This window comes from Labrus bergylta, chromosome 2, assembly GCF_963930695.1.
Source record: "Labrus bergylta chromosome 2, fLabBer1.1, whole genome shotgun sequence".
In the NCBI taxonomy this organism is placed as follows: Eukaryota; Metazoa; Chordata; class Actinopteri; order Labriformes; family Labridae; genus Labrus; species Labrus bergylta.
In genome coordinates this window covers 25,043,905-25,065,025 of record NC_089196.1, presented here as the reverse complement: position 1 = coordinate 25,065,025, position 21,121 = coordinate 25,043,905, and the positions used below count along the sequence as shown (strand labels likewise).

The 21,121-nt window shown below is 40.8% G+C and overlaps 2 protein-coding genes across 2 annotated transcripts; one reads left to right on the top strand and one right to left on the bottom strand.

The window, feature by feature from the left end:
- Positions 1 to 3,484: 3,484 nt before the first annotated feature.
- htr1aa (5-hydroxytryptamine (serotonin) receptor 1A a) lies at positions 3,485 to 6,061 on the bottom strand. The gene has a single exon (XM_020646454.2). It carries the CDS (start codon positions 5,389 to 5,391, stop codon positions 4,108 to 4,110), a length of 1,284 nt encoding a protein of 427 aa, XP_020502110.1. The 5' UTR covers positions 5,392 to 6,061; the 3' UTR covers positions 3,485 to 4,107.
- A 2,694-nt stretch (positions 6,062 to 8,755) lies between these two features.
- rnf180a (ring finger protein 180a) lies at positions 8,756 to 20,065 on the top strand. Its single transcript, XM_065950027.1, has 4 exons — positions 8,756 to 10,183; positions 15,544 to 15,781; positions 16,823 to 16,948; positions 18,974 to 20,065. Exons 1-4 carry the CDS (start codon positions 9,227 to 9,229, stop codon positions 19,177 to 19,179), a joined length of 1,527 nt encoding a protein of 508 aa, XP_065806099.1. The 5' UTR covers positions 8,756 to 9,226; the 3' UTR covers positions 19,180 to 20,065.
- The last annotated feature ends 1,056 nt before the right edge of the window (positions 20,066 to 21,121 follow it).

Sequence of the window (21,121 nt, the reverse complement as noted above, 5' to 3'; positions counted from 1 at the left end):
TGTTTACAGAGAAAAAAACGCATCATCTCTGCCGACCGGATAAGATGGACGTTTTTTTCTTCCCTGCTGTCTATTATTATTTTAATGACTTACTCCAACAATGAGTCTTTGAGATTAATTGGTTAAACGTTACACATGTGACAATGATGTAACCAGACTTAACCAGAACCTACATCCACTCTGTGTTTCCACTATTAGACCATGAAACACTCAAATGTAATGCCGTGTTCCTCATTTCTAGAACCTTATTCCTTATGCAACAACAATACTTTTTAGACAATGCCGTTTGTCTACGCAACAATAGCACCAAAGCGGTCCTTCTTCCTTTCAATGCAGCTTAAACTCTATTTTGTTTGTGGGTCTATTTTGGGATTGCCATTTGAAAAGTATCACTAATAACAAAAGTTAAAAAAAAATCACTTTGAAGTGAGCGGTGAAGAACATCTGCTTTCATAGTTGTATAATCAGAATTACAGCTGCACGATATGAGAGAAATATGCAGAGTTCAATATCGCTATAATGATATGAAGTGCTTTCAATTTTACATAAACTAAAGAGTTCATATTCACTTTAAATCAAAGTTTTTGTCTTTCTGATGTTCATCATGTTAAACAGAATTATTCATGAATCCAAAATAAATTAAAAAAAGATCTTGATGTTTTCTCCGCTCACAATTTTGCACCAATTCCTCTAAAGTTAGAAGAAAGTTATCCACATCAACGATGTGTGAAGGGGGTGCCGGAGAGCCTAGTGGTTATGTTGTGCTCCTCGTGTACAGAGGCTGTAGTCGTCCTCACAGCAGCAGTGGGTTCGAATCCCACCTTGGTCCTTTGCAGCATGTCATCACCTAACTCTCTCCTCCCAACGTTACCCGTCTCTCTTCAGCTGTCTTATCTAATAAAGACAAAAATGGCTTAAAACATATCTTTAAAACAATATTGTGTGACGCCATTAAACTCTATTCTGATAACAGAAACATAAAGTACAATAATAAAGTCATCAGATTCAATGAGTAGATGTTCTTATTTTATTGTCTGAGCTTTAAACAGCCGTTATGATATTAACTTGATAAGGAAAGCTCTAATGCCGACAGTGAAAACATTTTCACATAGCATATGTTTGTTATTGATCTTGTAGTCGATTAAAAAAAAAAAAAACAGCACTCTGTAAATATTACAATCATGTAGCCACATTAAATGCCACTTTAAAATGGAAAGGTTTCAGTGTGGAATAAAGACTTGTTATTTCCAGTGTTCCTTTTCTATTAAAAATCTATAAATGTTTAACGTTCTTTCTGTGCACGGAGAAGATTGGAGATAACCAAAGCTCCATATTTTCACATGTCTTTTCGTTCTTTAACCTGATGTTCATCGTCTTTAAAATGATCCTATAGGACCAATAACACGCGACCGCATCAGCAGAATCTGATACACTTTTCCCCAGTTTTAGGCCAGAGGGCAGTGGAACACGTGTAATAAACCCCCATAATCCCCCAGTCAGTGGTTCAATTGATATAATCCTCCTCTCCTTTTTGTTTCCTTATCTCTCCTTTCCTTTCCATTTCTTTCCTCTCTTCTCATTCCACTCCTTTTATTTCCTCTTCCTCCTCTCCCATATATTTAAAGAAATGCTCCTGCGTCATCATCCGCCCACCCACATTTCACGGAAGACTCCCCGAGTGGGTGAGATTAATGCAGTCCTCGGTAGAATCCAAACCTTTGATATTACAGCACAGTTCAGAGGAGGTCAGCAGCTCTGTAATCCCATATATCAGAACCGAAATGTAATGATTTTAATGGACTTACACAAAAAATAAAACTCTTTCTTGCTCGGCAGCTCGCTCGCTCACACGTCCTCTAAGGGCTTCTCTGAGCTGGTCGTAAAGCCCAGAAGTTGACCTGCGGGTCACAGGTTTGAGATTAATTTTCCCAAAAAGCATTTTGAGCACACTGATGTGGCACGGAGGCCCCACAGAGAAAGGAGTGATCACATGAAAAAAAAGAGAGAGAGAGAGAAACAGCCTTTTAATGACTTTCTCCTTACAGCCCACTTTCCTAAAGACACTTTTTCAAACTTTTTACAACTAGTTATGGCTTTTTGATTTTGTTTTTTACTTCCTGTCTCAGAGCCTTCATGACCTGTTGATCAGTTTTGTTTGATGTTTTTTTTGAACACCTGATTCAGTTTTTATCATCAACATCTGGCCTACACATTTTGTACTCATCGAACTGTCATCTGTACTTATTTTCATTCATGATTAATGTACTGATTGTCCTTACTATTGTTACTTGTTTGGGGCATTAACCAGTCAAATTTACAGCTTCAAACATTTGTTTTTAAACTCTTGTCCTTAAAGACATTTAGTTTTAAGTTAACTATATTATAAAAAAAAGTCAAAGAAAACAATCTAATATTAGTATTTTAGAGGCTGACACAACTACATTAGGAGTTAAAGTTGTTGACAAAAACATCAATAAGTTAAATTAAATGTCTCTTAAAGTGTGTTGTAAGTAGTTTTTAATCTGTTTAGAAATGCTTTCCGGTAAATAAACAATAAAACATTGATGAATCATTAAAGATTAAAACATGTGGACACTTTTAAGTCGTGTAACGTTCATGCACCTTGATAAGAATCAGACCATTTCACCAGAAGACGTTGGTATGCCACAGGTGTCACCTCTCAGTCATCATGTAGAATCTCACATCCACACTCAGTACCTGCGCCTACCTGCCCCCCCCCCCCCCCCCCTTTCCCACCCACTCTCAAATGAGGCTGTGGGCTTGAGGTGTTTCCATGACAACGTGGCCCTATAAGACCCCCCATCTTGCAAGGGATGCTGGGGCTTCTTCCTGAAAGTTGTTTTTCCTCTCTCTTACTGTCTTCTTCTTTTTTTTTTTATCTTTGTATCTACTGTAAGCGGATTTGTTTTGACAAACGAGGTCAGTGTTACAGTGAGGAAGTTTCCTGCATCTCTTTCTATATTATGGTCTTTCTCTCTCTCTCTCTCTCTCTCTCTCTCTGAGAAACCCTCTACAGTGCATCATGTGCTGTGAGGAGCCGAGAGATTCTACGCAGATTTTCTTAATGATGCAACCAGCTGTCTTCACAAACATTAGTGCACAGTAGGCCCTAATGGGAAATGAAGCTGTTTTATAATGTAGAGAAACAACATTGATGCTTTTCAGTAATCTTTCCCTCAGAGTCGATTCTTGCTTCTGTTTTTTTCCTTCACACACAATCAGTGAGTCTGGAATGGAGAGATGGGATAAAACGTGGGGTGGGGGATAAAAGAAAGGAGATAAATGGAAGAGACTGAGAACCATTATACGGTAAATGTAATACCAGCCTCCATTTTAGAAGAAAATTGCCCATCTCCTTTCGCTTTCGACTTTGATGTGCATTTGATGGATAGGCAGCTGTGTGTTCGATACCCATTCACTGAAAGACCTCACACACTGTGCTCTGATAACCTGACCCCCCCCCCTCCCCTCCATCAGCGACATCAGTGTGGCCTGTCAGAGCAAGCTGATGAGTTTCTCCCTGCTTTGTCTGCTCATCAGCACAGTGAACGATTAATTCCTCATAATCTTTACACAAATATATGACCAGAAGGGGGAATTTTGAACAACCCTGATTTCTTCCTGCCTCATAACTTCTTATTCTCTAAGCAAAACTCGACTCATTTTTTTCTTAATGACAAACTTTGATTGCTTTTATTGTTTCAGTGCTACAAAGCTCATGACGTATTGGACGCATACCCCCCTGCACGTCTCTTTGTAAAAATGCATGGAATCAGCACATGATACGTCTTGCATGGCAATACAACGATGGCTGCCGTCGCATATAGGCTATATACTGGAGCTACAACACTTAATAAACATGAGCTTGTACATTAAGAGCGAAAGTTCCTGTTTTGTGTCTCATTTCAACAGTGACCCCTTGTTTTCTGTTGTTGTTTTTTTTTCACACGGTTCTTGAACACAACCCGAAAAGAGACAGTCCCTGAATAAAAGTCTGGGCCATCATTTTAGCTGTTCAAAACAGTCAGTGAACATTTCCTGCTGTCCGTTTAATAATCATTTCACATTTCCTCCCTTTACGTTTGTTCAGGCTCTGTGGAATTTGCATCTTATAATCTTCTTGAAAGCACTTTGGAAGTCTTTGTTAAAGTAGGCATATATGATGGGGTTGAGGAGGGAGTTGGAGTAGCCCAGCCAGTTTATGACAGCGCCCAGCCAGTCGGGCATGTAGCAGCTCTCTGCACAGAAAGGCAAAACCAGCGCGACGATGAAAAACGGCAGCCAGCAGAAGATAAAAGTTCCCATGATGATCCCGAGTGTTTTCACCGTTTTGCGCTCCCTGGCGAGCGCGATCTTCCTCTTCGCACCCGAGTTCTTCTCATTCATGTTTTCATAACCCTGCGAGGAGGACTGAGGAGTGTTGGGCAGGGGCAGGTGTGTCTTTGAGTTGCTGCTAACTTCTATGATCTCCAGTGACTCCCCTTCCTCCCCGTGCTTCACCGCGCCGTTTACGCACGGAGAGCTGGGTTTTGAGTCGTCGCTGAGCCTCCAGCCTTTGACCCCGGCCTCGCCGTTTGTTTTCTTGTGGAAGATGGCCGGAGACACACTCAGACACTTGTCGGACACTTTTGCTTTCTCGGGTTTTTTCACCGTCTTTCGAATCCGAAACCGAGCTGCTTTGAATATTCTCCCGTACAGGACCAGCATGAGGATGAGAGGGATGTAAAAAGCTCCGAATGTGGAGTAGATGGTGTAGCCCGGATCCTGGCTGATCATGCAGGCGTCGGGGTTCGCTCTGTCTTCGGCGCTTCTCCAGCCTAACATGGGCGGAATAGAGATGGAGAAACCAATTAGCCAAGTTACGCTTATCAGGATTGCTGCTCGCCTCGGTGTCCGCTTATTTACATAGTCTATGGGGTCCGTTATTGCCCAGTACCTGTCCAAGGCTATTGCGCACAGATGCAGGATGGATGAAGTGCAACAAAGTACATCCAGAGAAATGAACACATCACAGACCTCCTGTCCCAGTGTCCACTTGTTCAAAACTTGGTAGAGGGCCGCCATTGGTAAAACCAGTACCGATACCATGAGGTCTGTGACGGCCAGGGATCCAATCAGGTAGTTGGCAACATTCTGGAGAGATCTCTCCAGGGCGATGGCAGCCACGACGCACGCGTTGCCAAATATGGAGCAGAGGATGAGGGCCCCCAGGAGCAGGGAAATGATAATCTGGTAACTGAGCTCCACATCTGGCAGGGACCGAGACCCCGTGGCATTCTCACCCGCGCCCCAGTCGGCCACCACGTCCGTCCCGCCAGGGTAACCGCTGGTGGCGTTGCTGTCGTTGCTGCTTGTGGCAATAAAATCCATAATGTGACTGCACTCGGAGCGCAACTTTTCCGAATAAGCAGGACACAGTCAGCCCCTCAGACTGCTGCTGCTGCTGCCGCTGTGCGTTTCACCGGCATCCATCGGAGTTACCGCGTTCGTGCCGTCGCTCTCAGGACGCATGACGCAGACTTGTGTGTGTGAGTTTGTGTGTGTGTGTGTGTGTGTGTAGGGGGTTGTGAGTGTTGACAGCCGGGTGCGCTCACTGGTACTGCGAATCATCTGAGCTTGGTGACGCCGTGAATTCATTTATACGAGCAGCTTCGGGTACGTCAGACCGTGTGGAGGTCGCCCCGGAATTTTGTGCCTCTGCTCTCCGCGTTGCTCCGTTTTTCATTGCAGACAGCTGAGGAGTGCGCGCAGCTACTCCTTTCCTTTACTTCTTCCTCAACAGTTTTTTTTTTGTTTGTTTTACTTGGGACACATCGAAGGCCACTTTTTTGTGGATTGCTTTTATTTTTTTATCTTACAATGTAAGGTGTCAGCCAGGATACACACTTGAAACTTTATTTCAAATAAAGTTTAAGAACGCAAGTCAAAATATTTGGTTAACGATTAAGTTTTTTTTTTTTTTATCATTCACTAGTTCTTTTCATTCAAGAAATTGTAATCGAGTTTGGAAAAGTTTAGGCTGTTTACGGACTAAATAAGTCGTTTAAAGCCGGTTGGAGAGAACAGCATCATTCCCAGAGCGATGAGAGAGCGAGGGGTAGTTTCAGGACCATGGACAGCGCTTCCTCAGCCCAGAGAGGAGAGCTGCTGCCATCTGCCGTTCATAGAGGTTACTGCATCAAATACTAACCAGTTGCGCACTGTGACTGTAATGTCAGGACAGATACTGTAGGAAGAGAGAGAGGAAGAGCTTATGCAGATGTATAGGGTTGAAGAGATTGTGAGGAAACAGCGTGATAGGAATGGATGATTCCCTGGAATCAAAACGTTTGTTTTTTTTTCCAATTTTGGCAGCCTATAATAATAGCCTATATAATACTAGCACTGAATCAGAAGACAGTCTGAAAAAAAAAACTGGTGAGGGAAAATATACAATTAATTTCAGGATAGAGATAAATATTAGTATATTTCTGTTTTGACATGCGCAGTGTGGAGAGAAGTCTTTTCTGGTGCTGAGACTACCATACACGGTCAATAATATATTACTAAGAAGAAAAATAATGTCCATAAACAGATTTGACAAAGAAATTCAAGCTTCATAAATCTGTTACTTTTATAAAAAGCACGATGAGCTCATGATAAGCTATGATTTAGTACTTCTCATGCATAATTACATAACATTCAAGTCACTGTGCTAAACTGGTCTGTTTAAAAAAGGTTAACCTTGAAATCTTTGAAACAATGACAGGACATAATGAGAGTATCTAAAAAAAACAGATTGGCTCTTTTAACCACCATGACTGACTAAACATTTTCCCAGCTGTAAAAAAAAAACCTGCATCACTGTAACCTCCAGTCCAGGAAGATAGCCAGGGCACATTCTATTAAAAAAAAAAAAAGGGGTCAGAAGAGGGATACAGTGATTAAGTCTTCATTCCTGTGCACTTTGAAAGTTGTCTCATTGGTTAGAATTCTACTGAAAATGCCTCTTTCCTCTGAGAAGTTCTTGTTAAAGACGTTTAAGAAGTGATCACTTTTCTCTGTCTTGTTCTCCTAAAGAACAGCTTTGTCATAAATTAGACACACAGAGTCTGGCTGACGATGACCGACAGAGCTCTGGGAGCAGAGCTACAGAACCACAGTATGTAGCCTGGTGACTTGAAGAGGTGCCCATCTCTTCCAGGGAACCATCACCCACCACATTTTAGGATCCTTCTGTTGTCTCATCTTCAATCTCTTCATAGCCGCACATCTCTATGTCTATCTGAGCAGACCTCATGCCTTCTCTCACAGTAGCACTGGATGAGGAAGTCTTTTCAGGAAGTCTTTTCAGGACAACAAGTCCTCTCTCTCTCTCTCTCTCTCTCTCTCTCTCTCTCTCTCTCTCTCTCTCTCTCTCTCTCTCTCTTCTCTCTCGCTCTCGTCCTGCTCGAAGTCAGATCAGGACTCATGGACTTGATGGCCTTCCGGCCTTAAGAACTACTGGAACTCTTTACCTCATCCTGGAAATAATGTAAGTCACAGTTTGTGCAAGTTGGCTGTGTGACCGATGGATCTCCTTTACCTTATGGGCTGGTGGAGACGAGCTGGTGGAGGGTAGAGAAATTACAATGTTTTTTTAAGTCCACTTTGGTTCCACCTCAACAAGCTTTGCAATGCTGGAGCTCAGGTCTGAGTGAGGAAGAGCATCCGAGCATCTTTTGCCTGATCGGCAATCCAACCTCGAATGTCTGTGAAAACAGAAACCAAGCTGCAAGACAATCAAGTACTATTTATCTTCAGATAGCGATCAAAAACATATCAGACAGTAATAATGTAGTAATTATAATGATAATGAAGATATTAAGAATCATTTAGTCTGCGTATTGTGTAAAAACACCATCAGTTATTAGATTAGATCAACTTTATTATGATATAAAGCATAACAAAAAAAGAAACATTTTACATTTTATACAAGATTATAGAGACGTGATATTTTAAGAAAGTAAAAAGCCGAACATGTTAAAAGTTAATTGAAGTAACTTACAGACATTTTAGACTCATTAAACAAATTACAACAAAAGCATTTATGGCCGGCAGTAGCTCAGTCTGTTGGGACTTGGGTCGGGAACTGGAGCGTCGCCCGTTTAAGCCACGTTGTGGACCAAGTTTGGAAATTGGGCTGATAGCTGGAGAGGTGACAGTTCACTTCCTTGACACTGCAGAAGTGCCATTGAGCAAGGCACAGAACCCCCAACTGTTTAGGTACTCTTTCATGTGCAGCCCGTCACTCTGACATCTCTCCATTAGTGCATGATCCTGTTCCTGATCCTGAAAATTTCAGAACCTTACAGACCCCAAAAGTGCAGATACCTTGGTCCTCAGCCTAGTTTATTTTTATTTTGTATTTAACTCCTTCAGTGTCTGATTTCTGTGATAGTTAGATATGATAGATATGTGTTGGTAATTAAAAATGGCATTAAGGAGTTCTGGTGCATGTACTTGTCTTCTCTGAAGCTGCTGTTGTCTTCCCTATAAAGAACAATCGCCTTGTCTGTCTTATACAAATGTTCTCTCTTGAAACTTTGATGCAGCCTGTTCATGACTCTACAAATATATTAATAAAGGCCTGAACGTTTCTTAGGTGCACTAACACTGGATATCTTTGGCAATGGAGCTATAGAAATAAAATCCCTGTCAATAAGAAGTCTAAGAAGTAATATAAACACAGCTACATGCACACACACACACACACACACACACACACAATCTTTATTTATAAAACACACAGAAAAAAAAATGCTGACAACATGGGACTGGACATGAGGGAGAAAAAGGTGGCTCTCGTTTATTCACCTTATTTTTGTACACTCAGTGGTTGCATAGCGGTGTGTTTCTATAGGCCACACAGAACAATAGCGAGGCCATGAACACTGCATCTATTGTAGTGGGGCTCAACAGGGGGACTTTGACTTCGTCAGCAGTGTGGAATGACCCAGGGGGCGAAAAGGGGTTTGAATTTGGGCCTAGAGGGCTGCACTGCTCACCTCCTCTACACTGGAACAGTCCGTGTGGAGATTAAATAAAGGTTTAAACTCTTCATCCAGAAGGAGAGGGAGGAGAGGAGATGACTTAGGGGAGGACGAGAAGGGAAAGACCTGGGTAGCTGCTTGAAGTCGCATCAGATGTTCCTCGCCGGTGGCTGAGGGGCTTGCCTAGGGCCAGCATGAGCTCCCAAGTTGGATCCTCTGGGGCGAGTGGCTCGAGCAGAATTGGACGTCCCGGATCTGAAGACGCTGATGAAGGATACAGTAACATTGAGACTAACAGCCGCCATTTGAGGGGAATAAAACCTGTAGATTTATCAGGTGAGGAAAGATCAAGAAGTGTGGATCAGCTGGTGAGACCTGCCCTGCCAGGGAGGAAGGCACATAGAAAAACCTGCAGTAAGGACAACAGAGGAGGAAGACAGAGAGAGGGAAACCATGACAGGGAAGAGGAGCATCAAAATGTCGGACGGGTTGAAGAAAAAGGAAAACAAAGACAGAGGAAGGTTGAAAAACCTGAGAAACATGCAGACGCCGATCAGGACGGAGAGGGAAGGGAAAGCACTGAAAGTTTGTCAAGTAGTAATTCTGATGTCCCGGTAAACAGCACTGTGGAAGTGGGAGAAGGGTCAAACAGCTTCATGCGTCTTGGACCTCGCAATACCAATTTAAACCCACAATCCCCTTGGCTAGCAGTGAGGTCTTCGGCTCTCTCTCAGCCCCATATCCAAACAAGATCCACTCCTCCAACCCCACAGAGATTTACATCCAGGACAGCCGCAGGAGAACTTCCCCGCAACTCCTCTAGCTCATCCAGAGAAGCGGATCCATTCTGGGTGGACGTGAGAACTGGAGCAGCAGCCAGAAGATTCCGGCAAAGCCACCCGACTCGGACGCCGAACCCATCTGTCACAAGTTCAGAGATAGGAGAAGAGGAAGTAGAGGATGGAGAGGAAGGAGGAAGTGGTGTGATGGAGGAGATGAGTCAAGCTGTGACCTCAGTAGCTGTGCCGGCGTGTGTTCCTTTTGGGGAGAGGAGGATGAATAAAAGAGAGAAGAACAGGATGAAGTGTCTGAGGAGGAGGCAGAGGAGACGGGAGAGGTGGAGACAGAGTCAACTGCAGGAGAACAGACAGGTGAAGGACACATTAACCAGATCATTTATCATAATATCTCATGTCACCTGCCTCAGAATCACTTTTTGCAGGTCTCTGTCTTGCTCTTGTCGCAGACTAAACCACTTTTTCTTTACTGTCTTGCAGTTTTTGACTAGTAGCCTTCTGACACGTGCACAAGACTCCTGGACATTGCACAAAAGTTTCAGGTTGAGCTGCACTTGCTGCAAACAGGCAAATTATTCAACCCAATTTTTTTTTCTACTAGCACACTAAAGACATTTCCAAAAGCTGTCAGTGTGCGCCGATATGTGAATGCAGTAGCTAATACTAATAATTTACCACGAGCAAGATGGCAGGGGTGACGATGTTTATATCCTGCGACCATCATCGTCCTGCACGTAATCAAGCTGCTTCACACTCTTCTCTGCTCGCCCGCATGTCCTCTTTAGTATTTTGTTTATACGTTTAATACATCAGATTTTTCATAGCATTAAAGTGAAAATCTGTTGTCATAGCGTCAGATTTGGTTGCTTCACCCACCCAATATCTTTTCTCCACAACCCCACAACATATCATGATATGCACCCATCAAACTGCTGCAACTGAACAGGCACATGGAACGTAACTCTAAAGATGCTTATTCTGAGTCTGAGTCTGAGTCTTTTCTGAGTGGAATCCCGGTGTTTCAAATCCCACAATCACCTGACTTACAACAGACTGTTAGATGATAAGAACCACTATATGACTATCGTGGCCACTTTGTCCTGCAATTTTGTGTGACTGTGTTTGGCTCAATGTGTACTAATCTCAATAGCCATTGTCTGTGCGGTTTAAAGAGGGGTTACATCTGAATTAGTTCCATGATGAGGCTCGGGCAGAGAGCCCTTCAAACCAGCCAGACAAAAGAGCAGATTATTATTTTTTTTTTATTGGCAGCTGCAGATCTTCAGTAGACGGGTAGATTGAGATTATTTTTTACTATTGAATTAGAGAATAGAATCCGTAGCTTTAAATCAGATAATATGCTTTTCATCATTTCATTCCCCACCTCTCTTTATATCGTTAAAGTTAAGATATTTTCACTCCAATTATCTGGCTCTAGCAGATAGAATTGTGTGTTTATTTCTGTTGGGGAGAAGAGATTATAGAGCCACCATGATAAGGTTTTTAAAATCTTTTACAACTTGCTACTCAAGTACCACAAGGTTAGCTTAATGGTCATTTAGCGGTCAAAAACTCAACCCTCTTCTGTCAACACCTCTTTAAATCGGCTGCATCGTGCTCCACGGATGCATTCAGCTAAAGCAGGAGCAGTATTTTTGGGGGCTTTTTTCCTTTCGACTAATAGTTGGTAAATTTGGAATATGTGTTTTTTAGGTTTCTTGCGAAGAATGTGAAGATGAGCAAGAGACCTCTTTTTAGCAAACTTTTTTTACCATCTCATCCTCGAAGCATTGAGTTTTCCTTTTCTCCCTGGAGCATCAGAAACTTTTCTTAGATCCTTCTTCTCTCCGATGTATAGCATGACTATTGGTACGCTAGCACAGTAAATTCACCAACATGCAGCAAATATACTGGGAGATTAAAATGATTGGTTTAATCTACAATATGTAATCTCATAATGTATGTGTAAATGTTCTGCAGTGCAACTTTAAGTACATGATTAGCTTAGCTTAGCATGAGGACTCGTAGTTAACTGCTAGGCCTAGCTAGGCTCAACCAAAGAAAAAACAATGCTCATAATTACATCTCAAAGCTCTTTAATGTTAATCTTTTGTTTCTTTGATTTGAACACAAACAGATATATAAAGAATTTCAATGAAGTTTCACCAGGACTAACTACTGTGCTATAACTACAGTGCATCCTGACAAATAGTGCCAGGTTTCTATGCTACTGACTGTTTTGCTACATTTGCTGACTTTAAAATCACATCTTCAACACTAGAGCTGTTGTCTTAACATGTCTGTCTCTGTACAACTTAAAAAACAAATTCACTAGAAATTAATTTTAAAGTACTTGATAAATATATTTGCATCTCCCCGTGCCCAGTGTTAATGCTAAGCTAATCTCTATACAAAAGGCAAACTCATAAGAATTGAATTAATCATCCTCTCTTACTCTCAGAGAAGTGAATAATCGTGTTAGCCAAATGACTCCCTTAAACTCTTTTTATTGATAAAACTGATTAAACTTGTCGGGTCGTTTATCATCATCAAGGCTTGCTGAGTGTGTACATGCTCTTTTCTCAGATTGGTCCAACTTCGCACATGCACAGTTTCACTCCTACTTGGGAGATACTCAGGTAATGTGTGACTTGCAGTTTTACAAAACATTTCTCACAACTTCTCATACTTTTCTGCCTTTTAAAGTTTTAGGGCCTTAAGCCACTATAGCATGTTTTATTTTTTGAATATGTTTCACATTTGTTAAGATCATTTTAAATGAACGTTAAATTTAAATTTATGATTTTTTTGCGTCTATTGGAGAGACAGGTGAGTGGATAGAGTAGGAAATCAGGGAGAGAAAGTGGGCAATGAAATGTGAAAAAGGAGCCACAGGTTAGATTTGAAACCTCAGCCGCACGCTCTGAGGATTACAGCCTCTGTACATGGGGCGCGCAAATTACCCACTCGGCCACCGGCATTCCCCGTACAATGAATTTGGACAATTTTACGGCCTACATATGAGGCTGGATCTTGCGTAACTGGTTGTAATTTTTGTGTACAGTTTAAAGTAGGTCAAAGGTCAGACTGAGTGTTCTTGACATCCCAGTTCCCGCATGAAGTGGTTTCTTCCTGCGTGATTGAGAGGCAATTAGAGCTGGATTGTTTGGTGACTTTATCTAACTGCTCTAATTGCTGCTTTATGTCGGCTGAGATGTGGTTTGAGTCGATACTTGTATTTCTGCAGAAACTGTTCTTGCTATTGTACAAGATAACAATTCTTTAAAATGTAGACATTTTTTTTCCACATTAGTAATGCATTTTGTAAAATAAAGCTGATAGAGGTGGAGGTGAAGGTTTACTCCCTGTCAACGTGTGTTTGAAGTTTTGCGTTCTTATAAATAAAAAAGGGTGTTTATTCTAGTGAAGTTCACATTTATCAATGGAACCAAGTCAAAGCTGCCATCGTACTGTATCGTGCATGTTGCCAGGGGAGAGTCTCATTGGCCGTGATAAGTTGGGAGCTGTGTGTTCCTTCTTCTGTGTTAATGACACACCTGGGGAGGCAGGGCTGGTGCAACAGGGAAGTCCCTGGAGCCCCCTCTGGGTAAGAAAGTGGTAATTACTCTGGAAGCAGCCCTCTAAGCTTTATCAAGAGTGTATCTTTAGACACAAATCCCAGAGAGTCTTCTGACACAGGTTGGGGACTCAAGCAGCCCCGGATACTGTCCTCAAAACAGGTGCTTATACACCTCCTCATATGAGTAATAGTTGGAACTGGAAATTGAAAAATCAAAGAATTCAAATTAGACTAAAATCAACAAAGAGCAAGGCATCATCAGCGTAGAAAAATATCTTTTGTATTTCAGAACTGTGTATGCATGGGCCATACGGTACTTTAAGGATATCCTACAATAACTTGCTCGCAGAGTATAACTACACCTCTGATTCTTGTTATGAATGGAGTTTACAGCCAGCGTCAGGGTGAAATTGTGCTTTCTTATAAACAGCGTTTACACTTTATGGTAAGAAGTGAGAAAATGTAGGAAGGTAGACGTTTCATTCTACAGAACTCACACCTGACACCTTCATGCCCTCACACATATTATTACGCTGTACAGATAGCTGTCAGAGACATTTACACTCTTTGAATGGGGTGTATAAAAGAGCAGAGTGTTTTACACTGATTCTCAGGGGGAGGTTGAAAGAAGATATTTTCACTTTTATTTATTGCTAGCTGGTGTGTTGACATCTTGTAGCGATAATGTACGTTTTGTCGGTTTTTAATGTGACTGTCTGAGAAGCTGAGTCCATGTAGACATGGCCCCACAGAAATAGATTTAGCATCACATATTTACAATTGATGCATGTGATTTAAACCTGCCTCAGTACAGATTGACACAATTATAAGTATAATATCAAACACAGAAAAAGCAATAATCAGCCTAATAATGCAGTATCAACAAAAATGTACAATGTTTAGAATGATGAAAACAGATTCAGACTGAAAGAAATAGAAAGAAGACTATAATTTATTCATTTTTTAAAGGTTTGTTTTTTTAGATTTTTGTGCCTTTGTTTAGAGATAGGACAGTGGATAGAGTCAGAAATCAGGGAGAGAGAGAGAGAGAGAGAGTGGACACATGAAGGAATAGAGCTACAGGTTAGATTTAAATTCAGACCGGCTGCTTGGAGGACCACAGCCCCCGTAGGTGGGGTGCGCCCGAACCACTAGGCTACTGGCGTGGTGAACGTAGTAAACCATCTACAAAGTAAAATACAAAAACATTCTAATTATTTGTTAACAGTATCTAAAAAATATAGTAATATAGGCAACATTAGACTGAAATAGAAATCTCTGAATTTATTTAAAATTCCGACTGTGGCTCAGTTGGTAGAGTCGGTTGTCTCTTAACCAGAGGTCAATATATAAAAAATACAAGTAAAATAGACACACACAGGTATACATCACATAATAAGATATATGAATGAATGAATACATCAAGTGAGAACAACATGCCTAGAGCATATCAAACTGCCTCTAAAATCTTCATCGAGCATCACATGTGAATGGGTTCCATCTACTGGCTAGGGTTGGGTAATATATCGAGTTTTTAAGATATATCGATATATTTTCAAACAAGATATAGGGTAAGACAATATCGTTAATATCGATATAGTTTATGTTGTATTAAAATAACATTACAGAAGTGCCAGTTCACCTTTTTCTCATCTCAATGATGATGACTGTCTGTCTGTCCCTCTTAACCCGGCTCCTCCTCTCTCTCTCTCTTTCTTTTATTGTATTTAAGGAACATTTTGATTTTATAATATTACTTTTTAAATTCACAAACAGGTAGTTTATTTTTCACGTGTTTTCACTGTTAATAAAATACATATATATCGAGTATCGCCATTCAGCTAAACAATATCGAGATATGAGTTTTGGTCCATATCGCCCAGCCCTACTACTTGCTCATCATTAGCATTTAGCAGTTGGATGTTGGTCTGATTGATCAAAGACTTTTTCAGCCTGTGGCCTTTGAGAAGCTAACTCTCCGGATAGAGCTTAAAGTCACCATAAAGAGGATGAGCAGACAACCGTAAAATGTATTGAACCATTGAGGTTGCTGTCATCCCGAGTAATTACTATGAATAACAAACTAAAGTGTTTGCATCAGCTTTTCACCATTTCATGTTTTCTCCTCTCCCAGAGTTCAACAGGAAACGCATCCAGCAGCAGCAGTGAGGATGACGAGGACGTGAGCATCGGGGACAGAGAAGGCTACATCTGCGCCGTGTGTTTGGATGTTTACCTCAGCCCTTACATGTGTCACCCCTGTAACCACATCTTCTGTGAACCCTGTCTGAGGACACTGGCTAAGAACAGCCCCACCAACACACCCTGCCCCCTCTGCAGAACAATCATCACACATGTTTTCTTCCAGAAGGGTGAGCTGTCGGCCACAAAGCACTTACTGTACATTGACATGATCTGATATGCTTATCTCTTCTACTTCTGACTCCACTCAGCGCTGTAGATCGAATAAAAAAAAAAGATGATTGAACTTACAGATAAAACAGGCTAGAAAAATGTGCGTCTGGAAGTGGAATAATCCATGACGGTAAATGTTTGCAGCTGTGCGTGCATTGTTTCTTTCTGTTCCCCGCTGCACACATGACATCTAAGCTGCAGATTGTTCAGAGGGCCCAGCTGCAGATGTCCCAAATGGAGCAGAGCAGACCTTTAGTTCAGCACTCACCAGATGAGTCACCCCGACAGAAAAGACAAAATCAAACGCAACCTGAACACTTTTAGTTTGTGTTTTCTGATGTTGAAAAAACAACAGTACTCCTTATGGATGAAAAGTGGATGAAAAGTGTGTTGTGATATGAGGTGATTTTTTTTTTTTTTAAATTAGAGAAGAATAAAAATGACACCTTAGTGTTAAAATGAAACTATCTATGAAACATCTTTAAACAATGATGTCACAGAATGTATTGTAAGGATGATATTTTTATGCTTTGAAGTGTAGGACGTATTTTATGTAACCTCATGATCACTGCACACTGATTGCATGGGACATGGTCTGATTTGGACAAAGCTATGAATAAGTAATGAAGTTCTGTGATTCACTTTGGCCTACTTCTGGCTGTATGTAGGAGAAATCGAGCGGCAGCAGGGACACTGCTGTGGCCATAAAAAGGCAGAGTGGCCATTGTTACGAGCACTGCAGACACACTAAGGGCTCTTGTGAGTGATTAGGTGACAAGGATTGTAGAGTAGATTCTTGTGTTGATTACCAAAGCCAAGGTCGCACAGAAACAGAACAAGGAGAAAATGAGGTCTGGTGATGCTGCATCAGCTACTTTAGTTCAAATGTGTTGAATAAATCAAACGCAATCTATCTCGGCCATCAAGCAGTGGAGGTGTGAAAAAGATGTGCACTTCTGATAATGCAATGTCCCACCCCCCCTGTCTTTTTTTTACAGAGCTAAACCAAACAGCGAGGACATTCTTCCCAAAGGAATACCTTTCTCGGAAACAGAATTTCCAGAAAGCAAGTTGTGCAAAGTGGCCACTGCCGAGCTGTAGGAAACTATTTCGCATCTTTGGAGGCAAGTTTTAAATTACCAATACATGCAAAATATCTCAGTAATAAAGGCTATACTTTCAAATGTCTTTAATCTTGTATGTAAGATTGAGAGAAGAGAGAACCTGCTACATGTTACACCACTGTGTAGCATACAGAATGCTCACGTGAGTGGCTGCCTTTCCCACTTTAACATATACTTTTTTATTAAACACAGAGTATTGGAGGAATCTTAAGGGGGAAGCAGGGGTGGATAATTTCCACAATTTGGTCTCTAATTTGTACAACTGTTGACCTTTTACCACAAATTATATCAATATGAGATCAACAATCTCACATTGAACGTTAACTGAAAAGGTTCACCTGAGCTGAACAGTTCTAAGGAATACAGTAACACAACATCAAAGCACCTACTTAAACCATTTGTACCAAACCATGGTTGTAAGTGATAAGTCTTTGTAACTTGATGAAGCCACACTCACTGGTTTCTGAAGAGGCTTTTTGAAACCTCAAGAAAGGCTTACTTTAGAAAGGCTATCTCAACCCAAACTTTCCATCACTCTAAAACAGGCGGAGGGGGATTTGAGACAATCTTAAGCCTCCTGGCTAATAACTACAGCACAGCCTCAGCCTGTCAGTCAACCCCGATTTGCCCCTTATTATGCAAAATGATGTCTGACTCTTAGTCTAGTATTATCAAAACAGATTCCTTAATAAGAAGAAATCACCCCGGTAAAGTGTTTCACAATGAAGAAAGGCGTTATAGAGACCAAAAACATTTTTAATCCAGGCTGTAAACATGTTTATTTCTGTAGTAAAAAAATTGGCATTTTAAAATGGGATCTAGTGGGGATTCCTTGGCTTTTGCAGCCAACCTCAAGTGGACTCTCTAGGAACTGCAGTTCTTTGTGCTTTTGCATTGGCTTCATTTTTCAACACCAGAGGTTTCTGCTTGGAAGTTTCCCAGCCTTCTCTGCACTTACAATTAGAGAAGTTAAATGTTTAGATACTTAGTCTAAAATGATAAGAACAACCATTAGAAATCCCAGGAGGTGATTACAAATACACTGACCTTCTCAACTGATTTGACCCTCTACATTCCTAGAAACATTTCTGAGGGCGTGACCCTGGAGTCTTTGATGGTATTGCTGAGATTTTGACAAGAAGTAACAATATGTAACTTTCCCCCCTCAAAATAGTAGTTTTCAAAGTTCGATCTAATAGCCGAATAACTTTCAGCATGGAGATAGGCATCTATCCCATGTCCACAGAGTGTCCTGGTCACCTGTTTTCTGCACTATGTAAGTTTTGGAGCAGGCCGTTATCATCTTGCGAGAAGTGCTTACAGCTTTACAGCACTACTTCACAACCAGCCTTCAGCTACAAAGCAGCAGGTGTCAACGTTGTCTCATGTTTAGCAGTCTAAATGGGTGCAAGAAAGTCATCTAACCCAATATGTTTCAGGCTTGCATAAAAATAAATAAAATAATGCATCCATCTTTTGCCCAAAAGTTTTCCCTTTCCCTGTCAATCTTCAAGTTATCTTGATAAGTTCTGAACCTTACAAAGCTATCTCAGAGCTAATAGATATAGGGTAACAGATACACATACTCATACTTCACATGCAAACAACGGGCTGTAGACGCTTGCAAAGTCAATCGACACGGTTTTTGACGTCTCCTGTCTTTGACGGGTATGCTACCTTCTGTTTGTCAACAAATGCACATTATTGATGAGGGGGAGGTCTTAACAGCATGATGTATGTTTTACCACAGTGCAGTTGCACTCAGAGACCTTTGGGGGGGTGACAAAGCGCACCAAACCGAATTCCTACATGTTGCTTTTAACCTTTTTGAAAAGCGGGCCCTAATCAACAGCTATTTAAATGGTCCCAAATGTTTTTCCTTTAGAATTATTTACTTATACAAATGACACTGTCACTAGTGAGTCATAGTAGGTGGAAAAATATTTTATGCCAATTTCTATACATTTTGGGTGTCAAATAAATAAAAACATCTTGTTTTTAAGACTCATTTGTCACCCACACCAGGCTTCCAGAGGCCGTCTAGCCCCATTGCTCGACGCCAGTTCCCCCATGGAGGAGGCTACCGTCTGGACGCTTTGGACTTTGAGGATGACTCTCGTGGCTGGCGCTTTGACATGGACATGGTCATCATCTACATCTACTCTGTCAACTGGATTATTGGATTCTTCATATTCTGCTTCCTTTGCTACCTCTTCTTCCCTTCTTTTTGAAACTCCCAGCAACATTGGTGGAGGCTGAAGACACTGACTGCTGAGGGTAAAATACGGAATTAAAGATGTAGCAGGGGGCAGGGACCTACATATATATATACTGTATATAGGAGAGAGGGGCAAACTGAGGTCTAATGAAAGACAATGAAATTCAAGCAGGGGCTGGTGTGGTGGAGGGTAAACAACAGTGTGCCAGCTTGTTGTTTCTCATTAATAAATGATTTAAATGGGGAAATTGTGAAAAGGGGGATGTTTGGGAATCCAATGTTCTCTGTTCTCTGTCTCCACATGATGCACATGTAATGTAGCTTGCACAACATGTTTTCCCCCTTGTGAAGAGGGGAGTTAATCTCCTGCAACATGACGTTTCAGTTCCACAACAGGTATGGCTTATTCCCAGGAAATACTTTAAAGCAAACAATACTTCAGCAATTATCCTTTTGCTTACAACAACAGTAAACGAAACAGAATTAACACAAAGAGCATTGTTTGGGTTGGATTTTTATTTAAATGCATCAAAGATTTGTTCTTTTTTTAGGGGTTAGAGAACATTGGTTTATGATTTATAAACCTCTGTTTTCCAATTCACCACTGCACAGCATATATTTGCTTCTAAAACATTTTCAATTGGCAGCTTCTATATACAGTAACAAACAGTGTTTTTGCTACACGTTTTAATCCATTAAATGATAAGTTATAATGTCTTGTTTTTTGTTTCGGAGCAGCCCCAGGAGGGAGTTTGGTTGCATAAAAGTTTACTGACAGAAAACAGCAGTACATACAGTTTTGCATCTGTGGGTTTAAATTTGAACACTTAATTTGAAGACAATTAGGTTTTTCAACGTGAAATTATCTGTGACTGTCAAATAAATCATTTATTTCTTGACACATTGCCGGTTTATTACATTCATTAAAATTAGATACCAAATACGGCTTACCTCACATTTTCCCTCTGCATGAGAGAAAGCACATTTTGCACTCAAAGCACAAATTGTTCTCACTCTTGAATAATCATGAATAGAATAACAATCAAGTTCAAGAATGGCACATTCCATATTGCTGAGTAATAAATGGATAACTAAGTTCATTTTCAGTAACTTAGAATTTTAATCAAGTAAATGGACCAGTGAGCAACAAACGAATAGACTGCATCCTTTAACATTGGTTAAATCTTAATAAATTGTTTCTTATATTGTGAACTGCTTATAAGATGTATGTTTTTTTAGTAGTAAGAAAAGTCTGGAGCTTTTCCTGGAATGACCTCTGAAAACTAAGAGCTGCACTGTGGATATGAATCGTCACCTCTGGTATAACTCAAAAAAGTACAAGAAGTAGTTTTTCTTTACTTGAAAACACAGGTACGAGTTATTCCTGAAAGATTATTTCTTAAAGAGATGTCCAACAAATTGTGATGAATATGAAGACAGGCAACAACTCAAGAAAGCCACATATTTGCAAATAGATGAACTCATAATGTCTAGAAAAAAAATACTGAAGAAGAAATGGCCTTCTCTTTGCTGCTGAGAAATGTAGACATGTGTTACAACACAATATTTCTAACATGCCGACATCAAGATCAAACACTTGATCACTGCAGAATGTGATGCATTTAAATAGACATGAAATCCTACTGTAAGTCTTGCAATTGAAATGTGTGCCCGTGGGTGCATGTCCAAAACACTCACAGGAATGGAAATCTCTCTTTGCATTCACAATTAAATAGTAATGCTGGTTTTAAAAAGAGCACTCACCATACACTGAAATGGACTTCTAATTTATTCGGAACATCAACCGCATACGAACCTCTTTGTGGTTGTGTAAAGTAAGGACGGGCAAATGGTCTCTGCTGAAAGCCACCAATGGATTGAGGTGCATTCCCAGATGCTAGCAAAAGAAAGACAAATGCTAAGAGATTTGAGCCGTTGTTTTTGATTAGGTATAA